The sequence below is a fragment of the Chrysemys picta genome, chromosome 3 (assembly GCF_011386835.1).
Source record: "Chrysemys picta bellii isolate R12L10 chromosome 3, ASM1138683v2, whole genome shotgun sequence".
Lineage (NCBI taxonomy): Eukaryota > Metazoa > Chordata > Testudines > Emydidae > Chrysemys > Chrysemys picta.
Window position 1 is genome coordinate 155,953,921 of NC_088793.1, and position 18,238 is coordinate 155,972,158.

An 18,238-nucleotide genomic window follows, 5' to 3' on the forward strand; every position below is an offset into this window, starting at 1 on the left:
GAATTCAACAGCTCAGATCTCATGCATCATCATGCCCTGTTTTCTCTCTCAAGGTACCTGCTGGAACAGGATTTCCCAGGGATGAGAATTGGACCAGAGCCTACGACTGACTCCTTCATCGCAGTGATGCAGGGGGACGTGGAGGGGATCATTCCTGGTAATGCACTGGTGGTGGATCCGAAAAAACCCTTCAGGAAACTCAATGCTTTTGGCAATGCTTTTTTGAACAGGTGAGTGTATTGCGCTTGTACACCACGGTAGAGCTGCTCTTCAGTGTCATAATGAGTCCCTGGCAAACACTACAATGAGTGTCATGGGGGCAAGATATCACCCAAGCTTCTCCCCACATTGCATCGGCGCAAAGCCACCCCAGTCACACTGGGCAGCACTCCTGCCCTACCATTCCTTGTCATGGGCCAGACGACCAGGCATAACGGCCTGGGCTGAGCTGTTTTGTAACACGGACAAACATTCACTAGAGAGAGCTGAGAACACCAAACTTGCCTTGAGTCATTTACTACCTTGAAACTAACAGGGTTGAAGGATCACTGCATACCACTCTGCTCTCCCCTGATTTTATATTCCTAGATTTCTCTACTATGCAATCACTTCAGTTCCTTGGCCAAATCAGTCTTTGGTGTAACTCCACTGAAGCCAGCAGAAAAATATTAGAAGTGAAAGAAGATAAAGTCATTGCGAAGAAACTAAATGAATTCTTTGCTTCAGTCTTCACGACTGAGGATGTTAGGGAGATTCCCAAACCTTAGCCGCCTTTTGTAGGTGACAAATCTGAGGAATTGTCACAGTTTGAGGTGTCACTAGGTGGTTTTGGAATTAATTGATAAACTTAACAGTAACAAGTCACTGGGACCAGATGGCATTCACCCAAGAGTTCTGAAAGAACTCAAATGTGAAATTGCGGAACTACTAACTATGGTTTGTAACCTGTCCTTTAAATCAGCTTCTGTACCCAATGACTGGAAGATAGCTATTGTAACACCAATATTTTAAAAGGGCTCTAGAGGTGATCCCGGAAATTACAGACAGGTAAGTCCAACTTCAGTACTGGGCAAATTAGTTGAAAGAATCATAAAGAATAAAATTGTCAGACACATAAAAGAAAACTTGTTGGGCAAAAGTCAACATGGTTTCTGTAAAGGGAAATCATGTCTTATTAATCTATTAAAGTTCTTTGAAGGGGTCAAACATGTGGACAAGGGGGATCCAGTGGACATAGTGTACTTAGATTTCCAGAAAGCCTTTGACAAGGTCCCTCACCAAAGGCTGTTAGGTAAATTAAATTGTCATGGGATAAGAAGGAAGATCCTTTCATGGATTGAGAACTGGTTAAAAGACAGGTTTCAGAGTAGCAGCCGTGTTAGTCTGTATCCGCAAAAAGAACAGGAGTACTTGTGGCATCTTAGAGACTAACAAATTTATTAGAGCATAAGCTTTCGTGGACTACAGCCCACTTCTATTCCACTCTGTATGCATCCGAAGAAGTGGGCTGTAGTCCACGAAAGCTTATGCTCTAATAAATGTTAGTCTCTAAGGTGCCACAAGTACTCCTGTTCTTTTTGCGGTTAAAAGACAGGAAACAAAGGGTAGGAATAAATGGCAAATTTTCAGAATGGAGAGGGGTAACTAGTGGTGTTCCCCAAGGGTCAGTCCTAGGACCAATCCTATTCAACTTATTCATAAATGATCTGGAGAAAGGGGTAAAAAGTGAGGTGGCAAAGTTTGCAGATGATACTAAACTGCTCAAGATAGTTAAGACCAAAGCAGACTGTGAAGAACTTCAAAAAGATCTCACAAAACTAAATGATTGGGCAACAAAATGGCAAATGAAATTTAATGTGGATAAATATAAAGTAATGCACATTGGGGAAAAATAACCCAACTATACATACAATATGATGGGGGCTAATTTAACTACAACAAATCAGGAAAAAGAGTCATCGTGGATAGTTCTCTGAAGACATCCACACAGTGTGCAGCGGCAGTCAAAAAAGCAAACAGGATGTTAGGAATCATTAAAAAGGGGATAGAGAATATGACGGAGAATATCTTATTGCCCTTATATAAATCCATGGTACGCCCACATCTTGAATACTGCATACAGATGTGGTCTCCTCATCTCAAAAAAGATATACTGGCATTAAAAAAGGTTCAGAGAAGGGCAACTAAAATGATTAGGGGTTTGGAATGGGTCCCATATGAGGAGAGATTAAAGAGGCAGCTTGGAAAAGAGGAGACTAAGGGGCAGGATATGATAGAGGTATATAAAATCTTGAGTGATGTGGAGAAAGTGAATAAGGAAAAGTTATTTACTTGTTCTCATAATATAAGAACAATGTGCCACCAAATGAAATTAATGGGCAGCAGGTTTAAAACAAATAAAAAGAAGTTCTTCTTCACACAGCGCAGTCAACTTGTGGAACTCCTTGCCTGAGGAGGTTGTGAAGGCTAGGACTGTAACAGGGTTTAAAAGAGAACTGGATAAATTCATGGAAATCAAGTCCATTAATGGCTGTTAGCCAGGATGGGTAAGGAATGGTGTCCCTAGCCTCTGTTTATCAGAGGGTGGTGATGGACGGTAGGAGAGAGATCGCTTGATCATTACCTGTTAGGTTCACTCCCTCTGGGGCACCTGGCATTGGCCACTGTCGGTAGACAGGATACTGGGCTGGATGGACCTTTGGTCTTACCCAGTACCGCCATTCTTATGTTCTTATGAAACTGACTCAATGTGTTCATGTTTCATCTCTGGATTTCAGCATTGCTTGAGCATGACTTGAAACAGTATATGGGGGTCTCTCCATTCTGTTGCACTGGTTTCAAATACAAACTGACTAGGGCTCCAACTTCCCCCAGGACAATCTCTGCAAGGAGGGATGTATGCTGTGTCACAGCTAGACGTGGGCCCTATGCTGTGCTGTTCAGATCTTAACTTCTCCAAAATTCAAGGTCCTTGGTTTGGGCTCATTTCTCCAGGCCCAAGACAGCCAGTGTGAGCATTAGGTCTAGGCAGCCACACAGACCTTTCCCACTCCAGAGGCCCAGCAACACACAAACCCTAATGCAGACAGGGCACGAGTCCCAGCCTTTCCTGTGGCCTTGTCTGACTCCAGTAATAGCATTGGCAACAGAAACTGAGTTTTCTAACTGCCCTTCCTCACTTTCCCTGATGGTTCCTGGTACACAGCAAAGGGGGGCACGCAGACACTCTGCCACATGTTCTGCAGCGTTGCACTTTGGCCCTACTCCTGGCTTCCAGGCCATGAAGGTGGTAATCAAAAAGCAGCAGTGCTACCATTAGGAGAGAAACATGGGGGTATTGCTGCAGCTGGGCAGGAGATGGTGTGGGCATACATGGCGGGTGGGGAGAGTTGTCCTGTGACACAGACAGCTAGATGGATTCCTGTAGGTGTCAGTTTGCAAAGAGCCTCGCGGTGCCTTTGGTTGACTCTGAAAGTGACATTTGATCACAGCACTCTAACAATGCCAATGTGATGTGGCACTAGTTCCAGAGAGATTTCCAGCTGTTTTCAGTGTCCCACAGGGCCCAGAACATCTGCATCCAGCCAATGACCAGGACTTGTGCCAACCCACTCTGCCGTCCGGGATAGGGGGTGGTTTGCACTGTGGAAATAACAGATCCCCTGCTTAGGGCACAGAGGCATTGGATCAAAAAAGCACCATTAAGAGCAGCTCAGAAAGGAGTTGCAGAAGCTTCCTCACCACAGAAAGACAATGCAGGAGAGCCCTTGCTGCCAGAAACATTCAGGGTAGGGGACAGGAGCAGTAATAAGGAGGCTACACAAAGTGTAAAATACAAATGCACCTTACTTTGGCTGCCTGATTTATGCTGGTGACCTAGTACAATCCATGAATCTTCATATTGTTGCTAAGCTTCCAGTGGACGAGCTCATCTCATCACGGTGTGCTGTTATCCTATCATCCTTCTGTGCTGAAGGAGCTGGATGTGTGCATGTGGGGTGCGTGGGGGCATTTGTCTGCACCCATGATTCAGTGGCAGGAGCAGCAGCACAGGTCCTGCTGTTAATTCAGGGAGTAGAATCATAGAATCATAGAATCATAGAATATCAGAGTTGGAAGGGACCTCAAGAGGTCATCTAGTCCAACCCCCTGCTCAAAGCAGGACCAATTCCCAGCTAAATCATCCCAGCCAGGGCTTTGTCAAGCCGGGCCTTAAAAACCTCCAAGGAAGGAGACTCCACCACCTCCCTAGGTAACGCATTCCAGTGTTTCACCACCCTCCTAGTGAAATAGTTTTTCCTGATATCCAACCTGGACCTCCCCCACCGCAACTTGAGACCATTGCTCCTTGTTCTGTCATCTGCCACCACTGAGAACAGCCGAGCTCCATCCTCTTTGGAACCCCCCTTCAGGTAGTTGAAGGCTGCTATCAAATCCCCCCTCATTCTTCTCTTCTGGAGACTAAACAATCCCAGTTCTCTCAGCCTCTCCTCATAAGTCATGTGCTCCAGACCCCTAATCATTTTTGTTGCCCTCCGCTGGACTCTTTCCAATTTTTCCACATCCTTCTTGTAGTGTGGGGCCCAAAACTGGACACAGTATTCCAGATGAGGCCTCACCAATGTCGAATAAAGGGGAACGATCACGTTCCTCGATCTGCTGGCAATGCCCCTACTTATACAGCCCAAAATGCCGTTAGCCTTCTTGGCAACAAGAGCACACTGTTGACTCATATCCAGCTTCTCGTCCACTGTGACCCCTAGGTCCTTTTCAGCAGAACTGCTACCTAGCCATTCGGTCCCTAGTCTGTAGCAGTGCATGGGATTCTTCCGTCCTAAGTGCAGGACTCTGCACTTGTCCTTGTTGAACCTCATCAGGTTTTTTTCTGCCCAATCCTCTAATTTGTCTAGGTCCCTCTGTATCCGATCCCTACCCTCTAGTGTATCTACCACGCCTCCTAGTTTAGTGTCATCTGCAAACTTGCTGAGAGTGCAGTCCACACCATCCTCCAGATCATTAATAAAGATATTAAACAAAACCGGCCCCAGGACCGACCCTTGGGGCACTCCACTTGAAACCGGCTGCCAACTAGACATGGAGCCATTGATCACTACCCGTTGAGCCCGACGATCTAGCCAGCTTTCTATCCACCTTACAGTCCATTCATCCAGCCCATACTTCTTTAACTTGGTGGCAAGAATACTGTGGGAGACAGTATCAAAAGCTTTGCTAAAGTCAAGAAATAACACATCCACTGCTTTCCCCTCATCCACAGAGCCAGTTATCTCATCATAGAAGGCAATTAGGTTAGTCAGGCACGACTTCCCCTTCGTGAATCCATGCTGACTGTTCCTGATCACTTTCCTTTCCTCTAAATGTTTCATAATTGATTCCTTGAGGACCTGCTCCATAATTTTTCCAGGGACTGAGGTGAGGCTGACTGGCCTGTAGTTCCCCGGATCCTCCTTCTTCCCTTTTTTAAAGATGGGCACTACATTAGCCTTTTTCCAGTCATCTGGGACCTCCCCCGATCGCCATGAGTTTTCAAAAATAATGGCTAATGGCTCTGCAATCTCACCCGCCAACTCCTTTAGCACCCTCGGATGCAGCGCATCCGGCCCCATGGACTTGTGCACGTCCAGTTTTTCTAAATAGTCCCGAACCACTTCTTTCTCCACAGAGGGCTGGTCACCTTCTCCCCATGCTGTACTGCCCAGTGCAGCAATCTGGGAGCTGACCTTGTGCGTGAAGACAGAGGCAAAAAAATCATTGAGTACATTAGCTTTTTCCACATCCTCGGTCACTAGGTTGCCTCCCTCATTCAGTAAGGGGCCCACACTTTCCTTGATTTTCTTCTTGTTGCTAACATACCTGAAGAAACCCTTCTTGTTACTCTTAACATCTCTTGCTAACTGCAACTCCAAGTGTGATTTGGCCTTCCTGATTTCACTCCTGCATGCCTGAGCAATATTTTTATACTCCTCCCTGGTCATTTGTCCAATCTTCCACTTCTTATAAGCCTCTTTTTTGCGTTTAAGATCAGCAAGGATTTCACTGTTTAGCCAAGCTGGTCGCCTGCCATATTTACTATTCTTTCTACACATCGGGATGGTTTGTTCCTGCAACCTCAATAAGGATTCTTTAAAATACAGCCAGCTCTCCTGGACCCCTTTGCCCTTCATGTTTTTCTCCCAGGGGATCCTGCCCATCTGTTCCCTGAGGGAGTCAAAGTCTGCTTTTCTGAAGTCCAGGGTCCATATTCTGCTGCTCTCCTTTCTTCCTTGTGTCAGGATCCTGAACTCGACCATCTCATGGTCACTGCCTCCCAGGTTCCCATCCACTTTTGCTTCCCCTACTAGTTCTTCCCTGTTTGTGAGCAGCAGGTCAAGAAAAGCTTTGCCCCTAGTTGGTTCCTCCAGCACTTGCACCAGGAAATTGTCCCCTACACTTTCCAAAAATTTCCTGGATTGCCTGTGCACCGCTGTATTGCTCTCCCAGCAGATATCAGGGTGATTAAAGTCTCCCATGAGAACCAGGGCCTGCGATCTAGCAACTTCTGCTAGTAGCCAAGAAATCTGATTAACCCCCTCTTTGCCAACACCAGGCAGAAAATAGAAAGGGGCAGTGTTTTCTGAACTGCTGGCTGAAGAGACTTCAAAGGGGGAAAGTCTGGTACAGTGCACGTGGCAGAGTTGGAGGTGCATTTTGCCTAGTGCATACAACTATATAAAGCAACAACCAACTGCTTCAGAAGATAAGTAAGTACCCAAAAGAATTGTCCTGCTGCTTTATCTGCAAGAGGTCATGGGCCAGATCCTCAGTGAAGTGAACAAAGTTATACGAGTATACACCAGCTGAAGATCTGGCCCACTGGCCAGAGAGAGGCAGGGTTCCCCAAAGAAGTAGGAAGCTTATTTTCCAAGTGCGGCAAGTGCTACAGTTGGGGAATATCCTGCTCTTGGTACGTATCTCTCTGCCAGTGAACGCTTGCAGGATCTGCATATGCAGGGGAGATGGGGCTTTCATCACCCAGGGAGGCATTGGCTGCTCCATCCCTTTGCATTGTGTTCCATGGGTCATTCCAGAGAATGAACTGCTCAGTTCATTAGCCTTTCGGGATTTCAGTAAACCCACTTCTGGAAAGAACGTATCTTAAATTCTGACAATCAGGTCATTAAGAGTTAAAGCCAGGGAACAGAGAGCCAAATACCACCCTCCTTGGCTAATTCTGCCAACCTAGTAACACCCAGGTGAATTTGGCTCAGTATGTTCAATCTAAGGAGAATGGTATGTGGATACAGAGCCTCTTGGAGTTCAAATCCAACCCAGGCTAGCAGTGGCTACCACCAGATGGCTGTGATTGTTTAGCCATTATATTGCAGCAACACCCAAAAGTCCCAGTCAAGATTAGGAAAGATTATATTCTGTCCTGTATGTATTTCTATTGATGAACCAAATTTCATAGCGCATCCCTGGCAATCCCCTGTATTTGTAGTGAACTGTGGCTGGTTATTTTAAGCCATCACTCTGGCACATATGATCAGTTGCCTATAGAACTCTTGCCCAGTGATACCATGGGGGGGCGGGGGAGGAAGAGAGGGAAGTAACATTCCCTAAGCAAATTAAGAGACAACCCATGTCTGAAGTGGGTGTTATTTCTAACAGATGAGAATTTCACCAGCCTGTTAAAGGAGGTAGCAAACATATCTTGGTCTAGTGAATGAGTCATCTGAGTAGTCAATCATAATGGTCAGCCAGTCACCCTGAAGATCAGACTACCTGTCCTTCGCCCTTGCATTTCAGGGCTGTAGCTGTGTAATGTGCTTGGAATTTTTCCTGGATGAAGATCCTGCACCTTATAGTGCAGTTCTACTCTGAAAAGTGGTATCAGCATGACATCATAGGGCAGAGGTCCCCAAACTGTGGGGTGCACCCCCTAGGAGAGCACAGAGAAATGCTTGGGGGGGGGCACAGCTGGGGTCAAGGCCAGTCCCCACAAGGGGCAGGGAGGGAGCCCCACAGGTCCCTGCCTGCCAGCTTCAGCCCCCTTACCACATCCCCTTTCCCCCTCACCCCAAGCCAGAGCCATGACAGAGGAAAGGGGGTACATGAGGTAAAAAATTTGGGGACCACTGTCATAGGGATTCATTTTTGTTGTTGTATTGGGCCAGGTTTTCTGCTGCATTCAGCTCCCACAGCAGAGACTGGGTAAGCAGGTAACAACTGTTGCTCTCAGTTTCTACAGAGCACCAGCTGCAGGACCCTCCACCAGCTGGGGATTGCTGAGGCAAAATCATGCTCTGGCCCCTCCTTGACCATGCTGTGCCATGGGGACTGAAATGAGGGAGACACACACGCACTTTGTATCAGCTGGGGCTCCCAGACTCTTGGAAGTATCCCCGGCAGAGAAAGTATATGCCCACATCTAGAGCAACTTGAATGGCACAAAGTGCATGGAGCAGGACCAAAAATCTGGCCCATCACTTTCACATCAAGTTTGCACCATTGGCCAAACTGGGTCTCCTTGTTTGTGTATTGTCAACAAGGAGAGACACTCTGTAAGCTGGTCTGCCCCCCACATATGAAACAATTATGCAATCCCTACTGTCTTCACATGGGTTTGGCCCTGCAGCTGGAATTGAGCTAACAATGCCTGGGCCAGAACAGAATCCAGCCTCCCTTTCTTTCTCCACCATCAAAGGAGTGTTCTTACTCTCTGGATAGAGAGGGGGTGGCAGATGGAGTTGCAGTCACACCTCCTTGAAGGCAGATCAAAACCCAGCAGAGAAACAGCAAGGAACCAAAAGAAACATTGTGGACTCAGTCCTGAGAAAACAGCCCAGCCCAGGCATGGTTCCCCCTAACCTTAGGTCCCAAGGCATGAACCAATTACAGGGCAGCTGCTTTCCACCTCACCGCTGTGTCCAAACAAAACAGAAATAGTCTTGCCATGATAATATGATCCTCTTGGGTCCTAGCAGGCCTTAACTTCCACAGTTACTCTCCCCTCAGCCTAGGACTATGACAGCCACTGCCTGAGGAGAATCTCCTCCTCACACCCCGCTGCTTCCCTTTTATAGGCTGCTTCACGCCCATCCTAGCACAGCTGTCAGTTGCTCCTCTCAGTCTCAAAGTCTGACAAGCCACACCTGCCAGCCCTTTCCACCAGATCTAGCAGCCCTGCTTTCCCAGAGAAAGTGTTTAACCCCATCCTGGTTTCCACAGTGATGGGTATTAGATTGTCTGCTCTAGGGGGCTGGCGCTATGTCTCATTAAGCATGTGAAGTGCTAAGCACAACTAATTAAGCATTATCTGTGGAGGAAGAAGGTGGCACTTGTATGTGGTTCCTTTCCCTGGTATAACCACATTTTAAACTCTGGTTTCATTGATCACTTTAGCAGTGGAATCATAGCAACTACACTGTGGAAAATACATTGTGGCTGCCTCCAAGTGATGCAGAGAACCCTTAATATTTAATAGACAGGCCTACTTTTTGCCCCCCCCCCCTTTTTTTTTCCGGAGAAAATGGTACCTGAGGTGAGTGTGCTAGTAAATAAAATGGTTTCAGCTCAACCCCTCCCTCCCAGCTACGTAACTACTGAGACACAACCATCTCTGCAGTGGAACATCTATTGCTGGCACAGAACAGCTGCCCGCACAAAGTTTTAGTGAGGCATAACTTATCCCACTGGAAACGACGGCAGGATTTCAAGAGCAGCCAGGATGCAATTACTTGTACTGGCATTTTATTAAATCCCCTTCTTCTGGCCTCAGAACTGATCTCCTCTGTGGAATAGCTTCCCCAAGGAAAGTGCTGAAAGTCCCATTGCATGGGTCATTTAAAACTAGCCCTGACAGAGTACTCAGGCATATACTGCAGGGAACAATCCTGTCTTGGTAGAGGATGGGCTACATGACCAAATGGGTCTTTCTAGCGCTGACTGCCCTGTTGATACGTAAGCTATGCAGTGAGAAAGCCACGACAGAAATGCTGCTGAATACTCCGGTTTTGTTAGCTAACAATTATGCAGTGAGAAATGGCCACTTGCCAAGCTGGGGTAGTGTTTGAACTGAAATCCCTAACCATGTGGGGCAGAAGTTTGTGGGACTCCCATTGCCAGATGACTAAGCCCATTCCTATAAAAAACGACTGTGTCATACTTCAGAGTGAAAAGGTATTGAAGAAACAACCGATAGCAGTGACACTAGTTTGTCCAGATGCCACCAGGGCCAGCTCTGGCTTTTTTGTCGCCCCAGGCAAAAAAGCCTCCCGCCGCCCCTCGGCGGGGAGCGCGGCAGGGGAGGGCACCGAGCCCGGCCACGGCCCCACTCTCCCTGGCCGGCCGGAGCACCGGGAGGAGGGCAGAGAGCCCGGCCGTGGCCCCGCTCTCCCCGGCCGGCCGGAGCGCCGGGGGAGGGCGGCGAGCCCGGCCGCGGCCCCACTCTCCCCCGGTGAGCGCCGCCCCCCTCCAGGTGCCGCCCCAAGCACATGCTTGGAGGGCTGGTGCCTGGAGCCGGCCCTGGATGCCACAGTGACTTCAGCAGCACTGTTGGACTGTGTTCCCCCATCCTGACTGCACCTAGCCGTCCGGTGTGCCAAATTTACTTCTGGGTTGGGCCAAAAGTTCTTCTGGTGCTGCTGCTTCCTCCCATGACAATGCATGGCTGTTACTTCTCATGCCAATTTCCACTGCCTTGCGCCTTGCCCCACACATAACTCCCCTCCCTTGTGATATGATTGCCAAAGGGGCACCCATGCAATGCTACCACGGGCCAACAAGATAAATAACAGTGTATGCTTTTGGTCTTCTTTTGGCTTTCTCATCAGTGAGGTTAGAATGGTCAGTTTTGCTTTCCGTTTATAGCCAGCTTTGCTTTTGGGTTTCCTGGCATTAGCACTATGCTGTTGCTTTTTCAGATGTGTTGCTGTTTCAGCTCAGTTGAGTCCAGAACCCTGCAGGGGAATGTTTACAGGAAGAAAAACAAAAATTCTTTCTCACTGCAATCTAAACAGCAAAAGAAAATAGTTTTCTCCACATTGGGATTTGCACATTGTTTTTCTTTAGCAACCTACATTTGGGGCCCACATGGAAAAAGCGCCGCATAACAGAGTGAACATAAAAATATTTTCCAGAAGAGCCAAAGAAGCATAGAAGGGACTAGATTCTGGCTTATTTCCACCTGTGTAAATCCAGAGGAACTCCATTGATATCAACAGAGTTCTGGATTTACCGCAGAGTAAATGAGACGAGGAGCTGAATCATACATCCTGAGGTATCAATTTATCACCAGATTTTTTCCCCTTCTTTCTACACAGATTTGTATGTGCCCAGCTACCCAACCCAGTTCTAGAGAGCATCAGTGTGATCGATACTCCAGGGATCCTTTCAGGAGAGAAGCAAAGAATTAGCCGAGGTAAGGGCTAGGCCATCTTCTGGCTTGGAGACACAAATAGAGACCAGTATTCAGAGTTTCTTTTCAAACTATTAAAACTCAAGAGGTAGGTAACCATAATGGGAGTCTTCAGAGTTACCTTATGGTCATATTGATCTAATATTGGACTTAGTGTGCAGTATGGTACCGGAAATGGTCCCAGAATGGGCTGCCAACAGGGACTGAATTAATTGCATCTCACCCAAGCAGAGATGGGAGAACTGATACAAATGGAATAAGCATTGACCTGGAACCTAAGCTGAACTTTTCTGAGGCTTGAGAAGGTCTGGTCGGCTGGTAATTTCCTCACCATTTTTTATTTTATTTTATTTTCTGCACTGCAGGTTCTGGGTGGGCATTCAGCAGGAGTGCGGGCTGTAACTGTCAGGTGTCTGACCTGACTCAAAGCAGAGAGTGGCAAGAGAGCAATGTGTTTTAATGGTATTCAGGACTCCTTTGTGCTAACCCCCGCTCTGCCCCTCTACCCCTTGCTATGTGATCTTGGGGGAATCATTGAGGACAGAAATGTCAAAAGTGTCCACTCATTTTGGGTGTCTTCATTTTTGGGAGCCCAGCTTGAGACATGCAGATGCCTCATCTTAGGCACCCAAAAAGAGTGGATAGTCTTCAATGTTTTGGCCATAACATCTCGGAATCTGTTTCTTCGTCTGTCAAGTGGGATTGGTGACACTTGCATTTCCTGAGATTATGGTGATACAGCAGTTCACGTCTGCAGAGTGTCTTGATGACAGAAAGCGCTATGCAGGCATTAGGATGAATAACCTAGTAAGCGATACCGACAACCCCAAACACAGGTCTGAAAAAATAAATGTTTGTGAAAGTCATATTTTAATGCTTGCTAATTAAATCTCAATGCAGGCCTTGCTAATCCCTTTCCCTAACCTTAATGCATGCCCTTCCCCTAATGTTTCTTATGCCCTGAATGCCTTTTCTAATATTACACTCGTCTCCATCCCATAAATAGGGCTTTTCTTGTGCATTTCACTTTCTCTTGTCATTGAGTAATCAACTCTGCAATGAACAAGGTTTAATGCTTTTTGCTGACACCCAGTAGCAGGTTCTCAGTTAAAAAATCAACAGAGGTATAAGATACACAGACAATATCCTGTAGCAAAATGGACCAGTGTTTTCTGCAATCTCTGCTGTAAATTTCCCCAGTGCTTTTCTACGTGCCTCTGAGGGTGTGTCTATGCTGCAATCAGAGATGTGACTGCAGTATTGTGGATATTTCCAAGCTTAAATAATGACAGCAGTAAAACCGTGACATTGCAGGCTGTACAACCCCACCCAGGAGCCTGTGTATGTACTCGAGTAGCTAGCCCATGCTGCCCAGGGCACAGCTAGCGTGGGTTACTCTGATTGCAGTGTAGACATACCCTGTGTCCTATTCCCCCATCTTAGCTATGGCAGGCAGCATAATGGGAGCTCTCTTGCTTGGAGCATTGTGTGAGTTGTTCACACAATACCCGTTTGCAGATTACAGTCTGGAGGACTGCTTCAGCACATGGGACCCAGTTTTTCCCTTGTCTCTATTGACTCTAATGCAGTCAGATGGTGATGGATTGGGCCTGTGACTTGAAGTAAAAAATCAAGGGTTCTGCTCCAGTTGCATCTTGGATCACCAGCAACCACCTGCCACACAGTTTGTGTAAGGAAGAACGTGGCCATCTGCTGCTGTCCCACACGCCAAAGCCCTTTCTACACTAAAATCGTAACCAAGTCAAGGGAAGCAGAGACAGCGTGGTTGTCCCCTGACCACCACCCAATCAGATGGTACAGTGTAGAAGAGACCTAATGTCCCCATAACTGAATTAAAATCCAGGACCATCTGAGGCTTTAGCTAAATTATGGGGATATGGCTGGGTTGTGTCTACATTCATCTTGTAGCAGGTTGTACAATGACCTGGTTAGGGTTGTAGGGCCAGATCCTCCACTAGTGTAAATAAGTGTAGCTCTGTTGAAATCAATGGCCTGATGGTGACTTGCACCACCGAAGGATCTGCTTTGCAGCACAGAAAGGGTCTAAAGGGGTCGGGGTGTGATGCATGAGGGAAGAGGCTGCCCACAGGAAAAACTTAGGAAAAACTTTTTCACTAGGAGGGTGGTGAAGCACTGGAATGGGTTACCTAGGGAGGTGATGGAATCTCCTTCCTTAGAGGTTTTTAAGGTCAGGCTTGACAAAGCCCTGGCTGGGATGATTTAGTTGGGGATTGGTCCTGCTTTGAGCAGGGGGTTGGACTAGATGACCTCCTGAGGTCCCTTCCAACCCTGATATTCTATGATTCACAGCTCTTCTCAAGGAAGCCATCTTTGAAAAGGGGAATTTTAACTCCCAACTATGATAGAGAAGAAACAAGAAGAGGTGGGGAGGCTGGCCCCACCCACCTGGCTAGCCAGTTGCTCTCATTGGCAAGCTGGTGTCAGAGGCGGGTGGAGTAGCAGTGTGGTTTCTGGGAAGAGAATGGGAAAGTGCCAGGAATTGCTGACATAGCAAAATGCTTTCCCCACACACACACACACCTTGCCAGCTCACTGAGATTTCACTTGGGCACCTAATAGAGATAAATGTCTGACAGATGTTTCCCAATGGAGACCTTGAAGTGTCTTAGCTGAGACTTCAAAATAGCTAGGAGCGGGGAAGGAATGGCTTTCTTTTGGGGAGCTCACTTGTAACAACTATGAAGCCTTGCTTTCCTCGCCCCAGCGTACCTGTGGTGTAGGGTCCTGAAGGGGCAGCTTCCATGGATCCCAATATTTGAAAACTATTTGAAGGGGAAAATAAGGCTGATAATAGGGGTGGTGAAATACGTAAGATGCAGCTGATTTATTTCTCCCCTTGAATGAACTAAATCAGCGTTTTATTTTATTTTTTAAATCCTTAAAGGTAGGGGCTTTCCTTCCAGCTAGCATCATCTAGCTGGCATCTATAGATCTCCTTCTCCCACTGATGCGGAGCGGGCATTATTGGGAAACGGAGACTAGAACTACACCAGGAGACTCCTGCATGCTGTGTTGAAGTGGTTTAACCCACAGGGGCCTGGCATGTTTCCACTAGTCCTCAGAAAAGAAGCATAGAAATAATCCCTGTCCCAATGGTTCAGGGAGTCTTGGGTGCCACAGGGACACACTGGTTCAAGGCAGAATCAGTATACATTGGTGTCTGCATGGCCCAGGGGACTGAGTGTGAGGTATGGAGCCTCTCACTAATTTGAACCCAGCGAAGGGTCACGTTGACCAAAACTCACTGCTGTCTGCTAGACTACTGAACAGCCACTGTCAAATGGGGGGTCACAGTCCATTTCCAGTAGGCAGGTGACCCTCAGAACACCAGCACATGTTAGCACTAACTGCCCCCTTGCTGACAGTCTCAGTAGAGAGAGCCTGGAGACTAGACACCTCACCCACTCCTGGGGGTGGTCCCTCCCAAGTAGGGATGAGGCATGCAGGCGTGCAGTATCACAGCCCACGCTGCAGCTGTGCTATGGGTAAACAGAAAGCCAATGCTCTCCTTACGTGCTAATGTTACCAGTGGTCACCCTCCAAAAGAAAGTCCTGAGGGTCCTTGAGAATCTGGATGTAGGAACAGACAGGCGCAGGACGCTGAGGAGCTGACGGCCCATACTGTCTGTCAGTGCAAAGGTCCGGGGCATCTAAGTGTGCAGTAAGAACTCCATCACTCGTGCTGCCGAGCAGAACAGGGCCAGAGTCAGAAGGCTGAGTGCCAGAGGGAAATTACACAGAGGGAGGTAAATGGCTGTGAAATCAGGAAAGGTGCAGAACTTTGCTGATGAGCTGCCTATAGCGATCTGCCCTGTTCCGCTCCTGGAGCATAGCACGCTCCTTGCCTAGGGATCACTAGGGTCAATGCTGCTGTGCTTCAGGGGTGGAGCTACCTCACTGAGAGGTAAAAGGTGGCTTGATTTAAAGTACCTGAGGGAAGTGTTGCCTGGAAGCCACAGCACAGGGCATCCCTTCACTGCTCTGGACTCTCCTGGGCATGAGAAGAGTGGTCATTTCTTTCTCTTGCTGAGATGGGTGTCGGTGTCCACGTTTAAAGCATTTGTCATTATCTAGCTCTGTCTCTCACTCCGTTTCCTTCCCCTTTCTTTTATTTCCTCCAGCTCAAGAAGAGGGCTATAGCAGTCTGCGTAGATGCCTGTATGGAGGTATTCTTACCAAAGCAGCGGTCGCTTTGTAGTCTTGGCCGCTTTGATCATTTGATAATAATACTGAATGCTTTGTCTCTTCAAAGCGTTGTTCAGATATTGCATAACTAATCCTCACCACGCTCCTGGGAGGGGAGTTTTATGCGCACCTGTAAAATGGGAATAACTGTGACACAAGGGGGGAGGGTGCAGCTTGTGCCATGTCACACAATGACTCGGTAACAGAGTAGGGACCAGGAGTCAGAGGCTTCTGCCTCCTTGCCCCTATGTGCAAAGCACTAGGCCATGCTGCCTCTGTTTATTTTGCAGTGATGCCCTGCACGGAGCAGTAAACTGCATCACACTCCTAAATAAGCCAATAATCCTCTGATAACAATTACTCATCCTCTGCTATAGCAGTGCAGCACTGGAGGGCTAAGCATTGCACACTTTGCTAACCAATGATTGACAGCTTCACACTGGCCTAAAGATAGATCCTCAGCTAAGCAAATGGAATTCCACTGAATGCAATGGTGTTCTGGCTGGGCTGTATTGGGCTCCTGGTTGAGGTAAGGGTTGAATAGACATCCAGAAATCTGAGTTCTTGTGTGAACGAAATCTTCTCCTAGTGAAAATCCTTCAAGCCAGTCTGCTTTTCTTCCCGCACTAGCGGTTGAGTGTGAGGCCTGGTCTACACTGGTGGGGAGGAGTGGGTGATCGATCTAAGTTCCGCAACTTCAGCTACATGAATAATGTAGCTGGAGTCTATGTACTTAGATCTACTCACCACAGTGTCTTCACTGCGGTGAGTTGACAGCTGACGCTCCCCTGTCGACTCCGCCTGCACCTCTCGCTCCGGTGGAGTACCCCAGAGTTGACGGGAGAGCGCTCTGTGGTCAATTTATCGCGTCTAGTCTAGACGCGATAAATCAACCCCTGCTGGATCGATCACTGCCCATCGATCCTGTGGGTAATGTAGACAAGCCCTGAGAGCCTAGCCTGGAGATAAAGGATGAGAGCTGCTAAACTGGCTTTAGGTTTCATTTCCAACATATGCATTTAGCCATGTCCATTTTTGCTGGCTCAAGTCCAGCCCAGGGATCTGCACAGCCAAGGAAATGTATATTCTAGCCCAGATGTCTCTCTTATGAAGAATAAGCCTCAGTGATGACAAATGCAGGGCAAAGTCATTCTTTTTAGAAGCAAGTCTGTCCATGAGAGTCCTGCATTTTCATGGTACAGTGTAAAGTTGAAATCAATAGCAATCTTATGTGACTACAGGTTCTGCCTGTAATGTCTGTGCTTGGAGCAGAAAGGAGAGCAGTCAGAGGGCTTTTCACCTCCTATCCTGCATGAAAAATTAAGTTAAATGGACACTATCAACATGAAACTAATTTTACAAAAAGTTTCTTTACCAATATTTCTTTACCAGTATGATACAAAATTACTAAAGATAGTTAAGACCCAGGCAGACTGCGAAAAGCTACAAAAGGATCTCTCAAAACTGGGTGATTGGGCAACAAAATGGCAGATTAAATTTAATGTTGATAAATGCAAAGTAATGCACACTGGAAAACATAATCCCAACTATACATATAAAATGATGGGGTCTAAATTAGCTGTTACCACTCAAGAAAGAGATCTTGGAGTCACTGTGGATAGTTCTCTGAAAACATTCACTCAATGTGCAGCAGCAGTCAAAAAAGCAAACAGAATGCTGGGAATAATTAAGAAAGGGATAGATAATATGACAGAAAATATCATATTGCCTCTATATAAATCCATGGTATGCCCACATCTTGAATACTGTGTGCAGATGTGGTCGCCCCATCTCAAGAGATATATTGGAATTGGAAAAGGTTCAGAAAAGGGCAACAAAAATGATTAGGGGTATGGAACGGCTTCCGTATAAGGAGAGATTAATAAGACTGGGACTTTTCAGCTTGGAAAAGAGATGACTAAGGGGGGATATGGTAGAGGTCTATAAAATCATGGCTGGTATAGAGAAAGTAGATAAGGAAGTGTTGTTTACTCTTTCTCATAACACAAGAACTAGGGGTCACTGAACGAAATTAATAGGTAGCAGTTTTAAAGCAAATAAAAAGAAATATTTCTTCACACAAAGCACAGTCAACCTGTGGAACTCCTTGCCAGAGGATGTTGTGAAGGCCATAACAGGGTTCAATAAAGAACTAGATAAGTTCATGGGAGATAGGTCCATCAATGGCTATTAGCCAGGATGAACAGGAATGGTGTCCTAGCCTCTGTTTGCCAGAAGCTGGGAATGAGCGACAGGGTATGGCTCATTTGATGATTACCTGTTCTGTTCATTCCCTCTAGGGCACCTGGCATTGGCCACTGTCGGAAGACAGGATACTGGGCTAGATGGACCCTTGGTCTGATCCAGTAGGGTTGTTCTTATGTTCTTATGTAACATCAAGAACAGTGTGATAACCAAAATTAAAAAGGGAAGAATTTTAAACCTGTGCCTAGTCTTCACCACAGATGCTGTTTGCTTACATTTTGCATTTCACTCAACTCACAGGATGAAACTACATTGGTCAATTTCAACTTCCTCATTCTCATCCATTAGCACAATGCTGTTACAGTTTTGCCAGCTCTTGTAATATTATCACAA

The 18,238-nt window shown here is 46.9% G+C and overlaps 1 protein-coding gene across 2 annotated transcripts in view; it reads left to right on the forward strand.

The window, feature by feature from the left end:
* Positions 1-18,238, forward strand: part of EHD3 (EH domain containing 3) — a 38,183-nt gene that overhangs the window by 8,642 nt on the left and 11,303 nt on the right. The window contains exons 2-4 of one of the 2 annotated variants that reach the window (XM_005289548.5): positions 54-230; positions 11,319-11,416; positions 15,577-15,621. In XM_005289548.5, coding sequence (XP_005289605.1) covers positions 54-230; positions 11,319-11,416; positions 15,577-15,621 — 320 coding nt within the window. The remainder of the gene's footprint in view (positions 1-53; positions 231-11,318; positions 11,417-15,576; positions 15,622-18,238) is intronic. The other variant, XM_005289549.5, reaches the window with a different exon arrangement.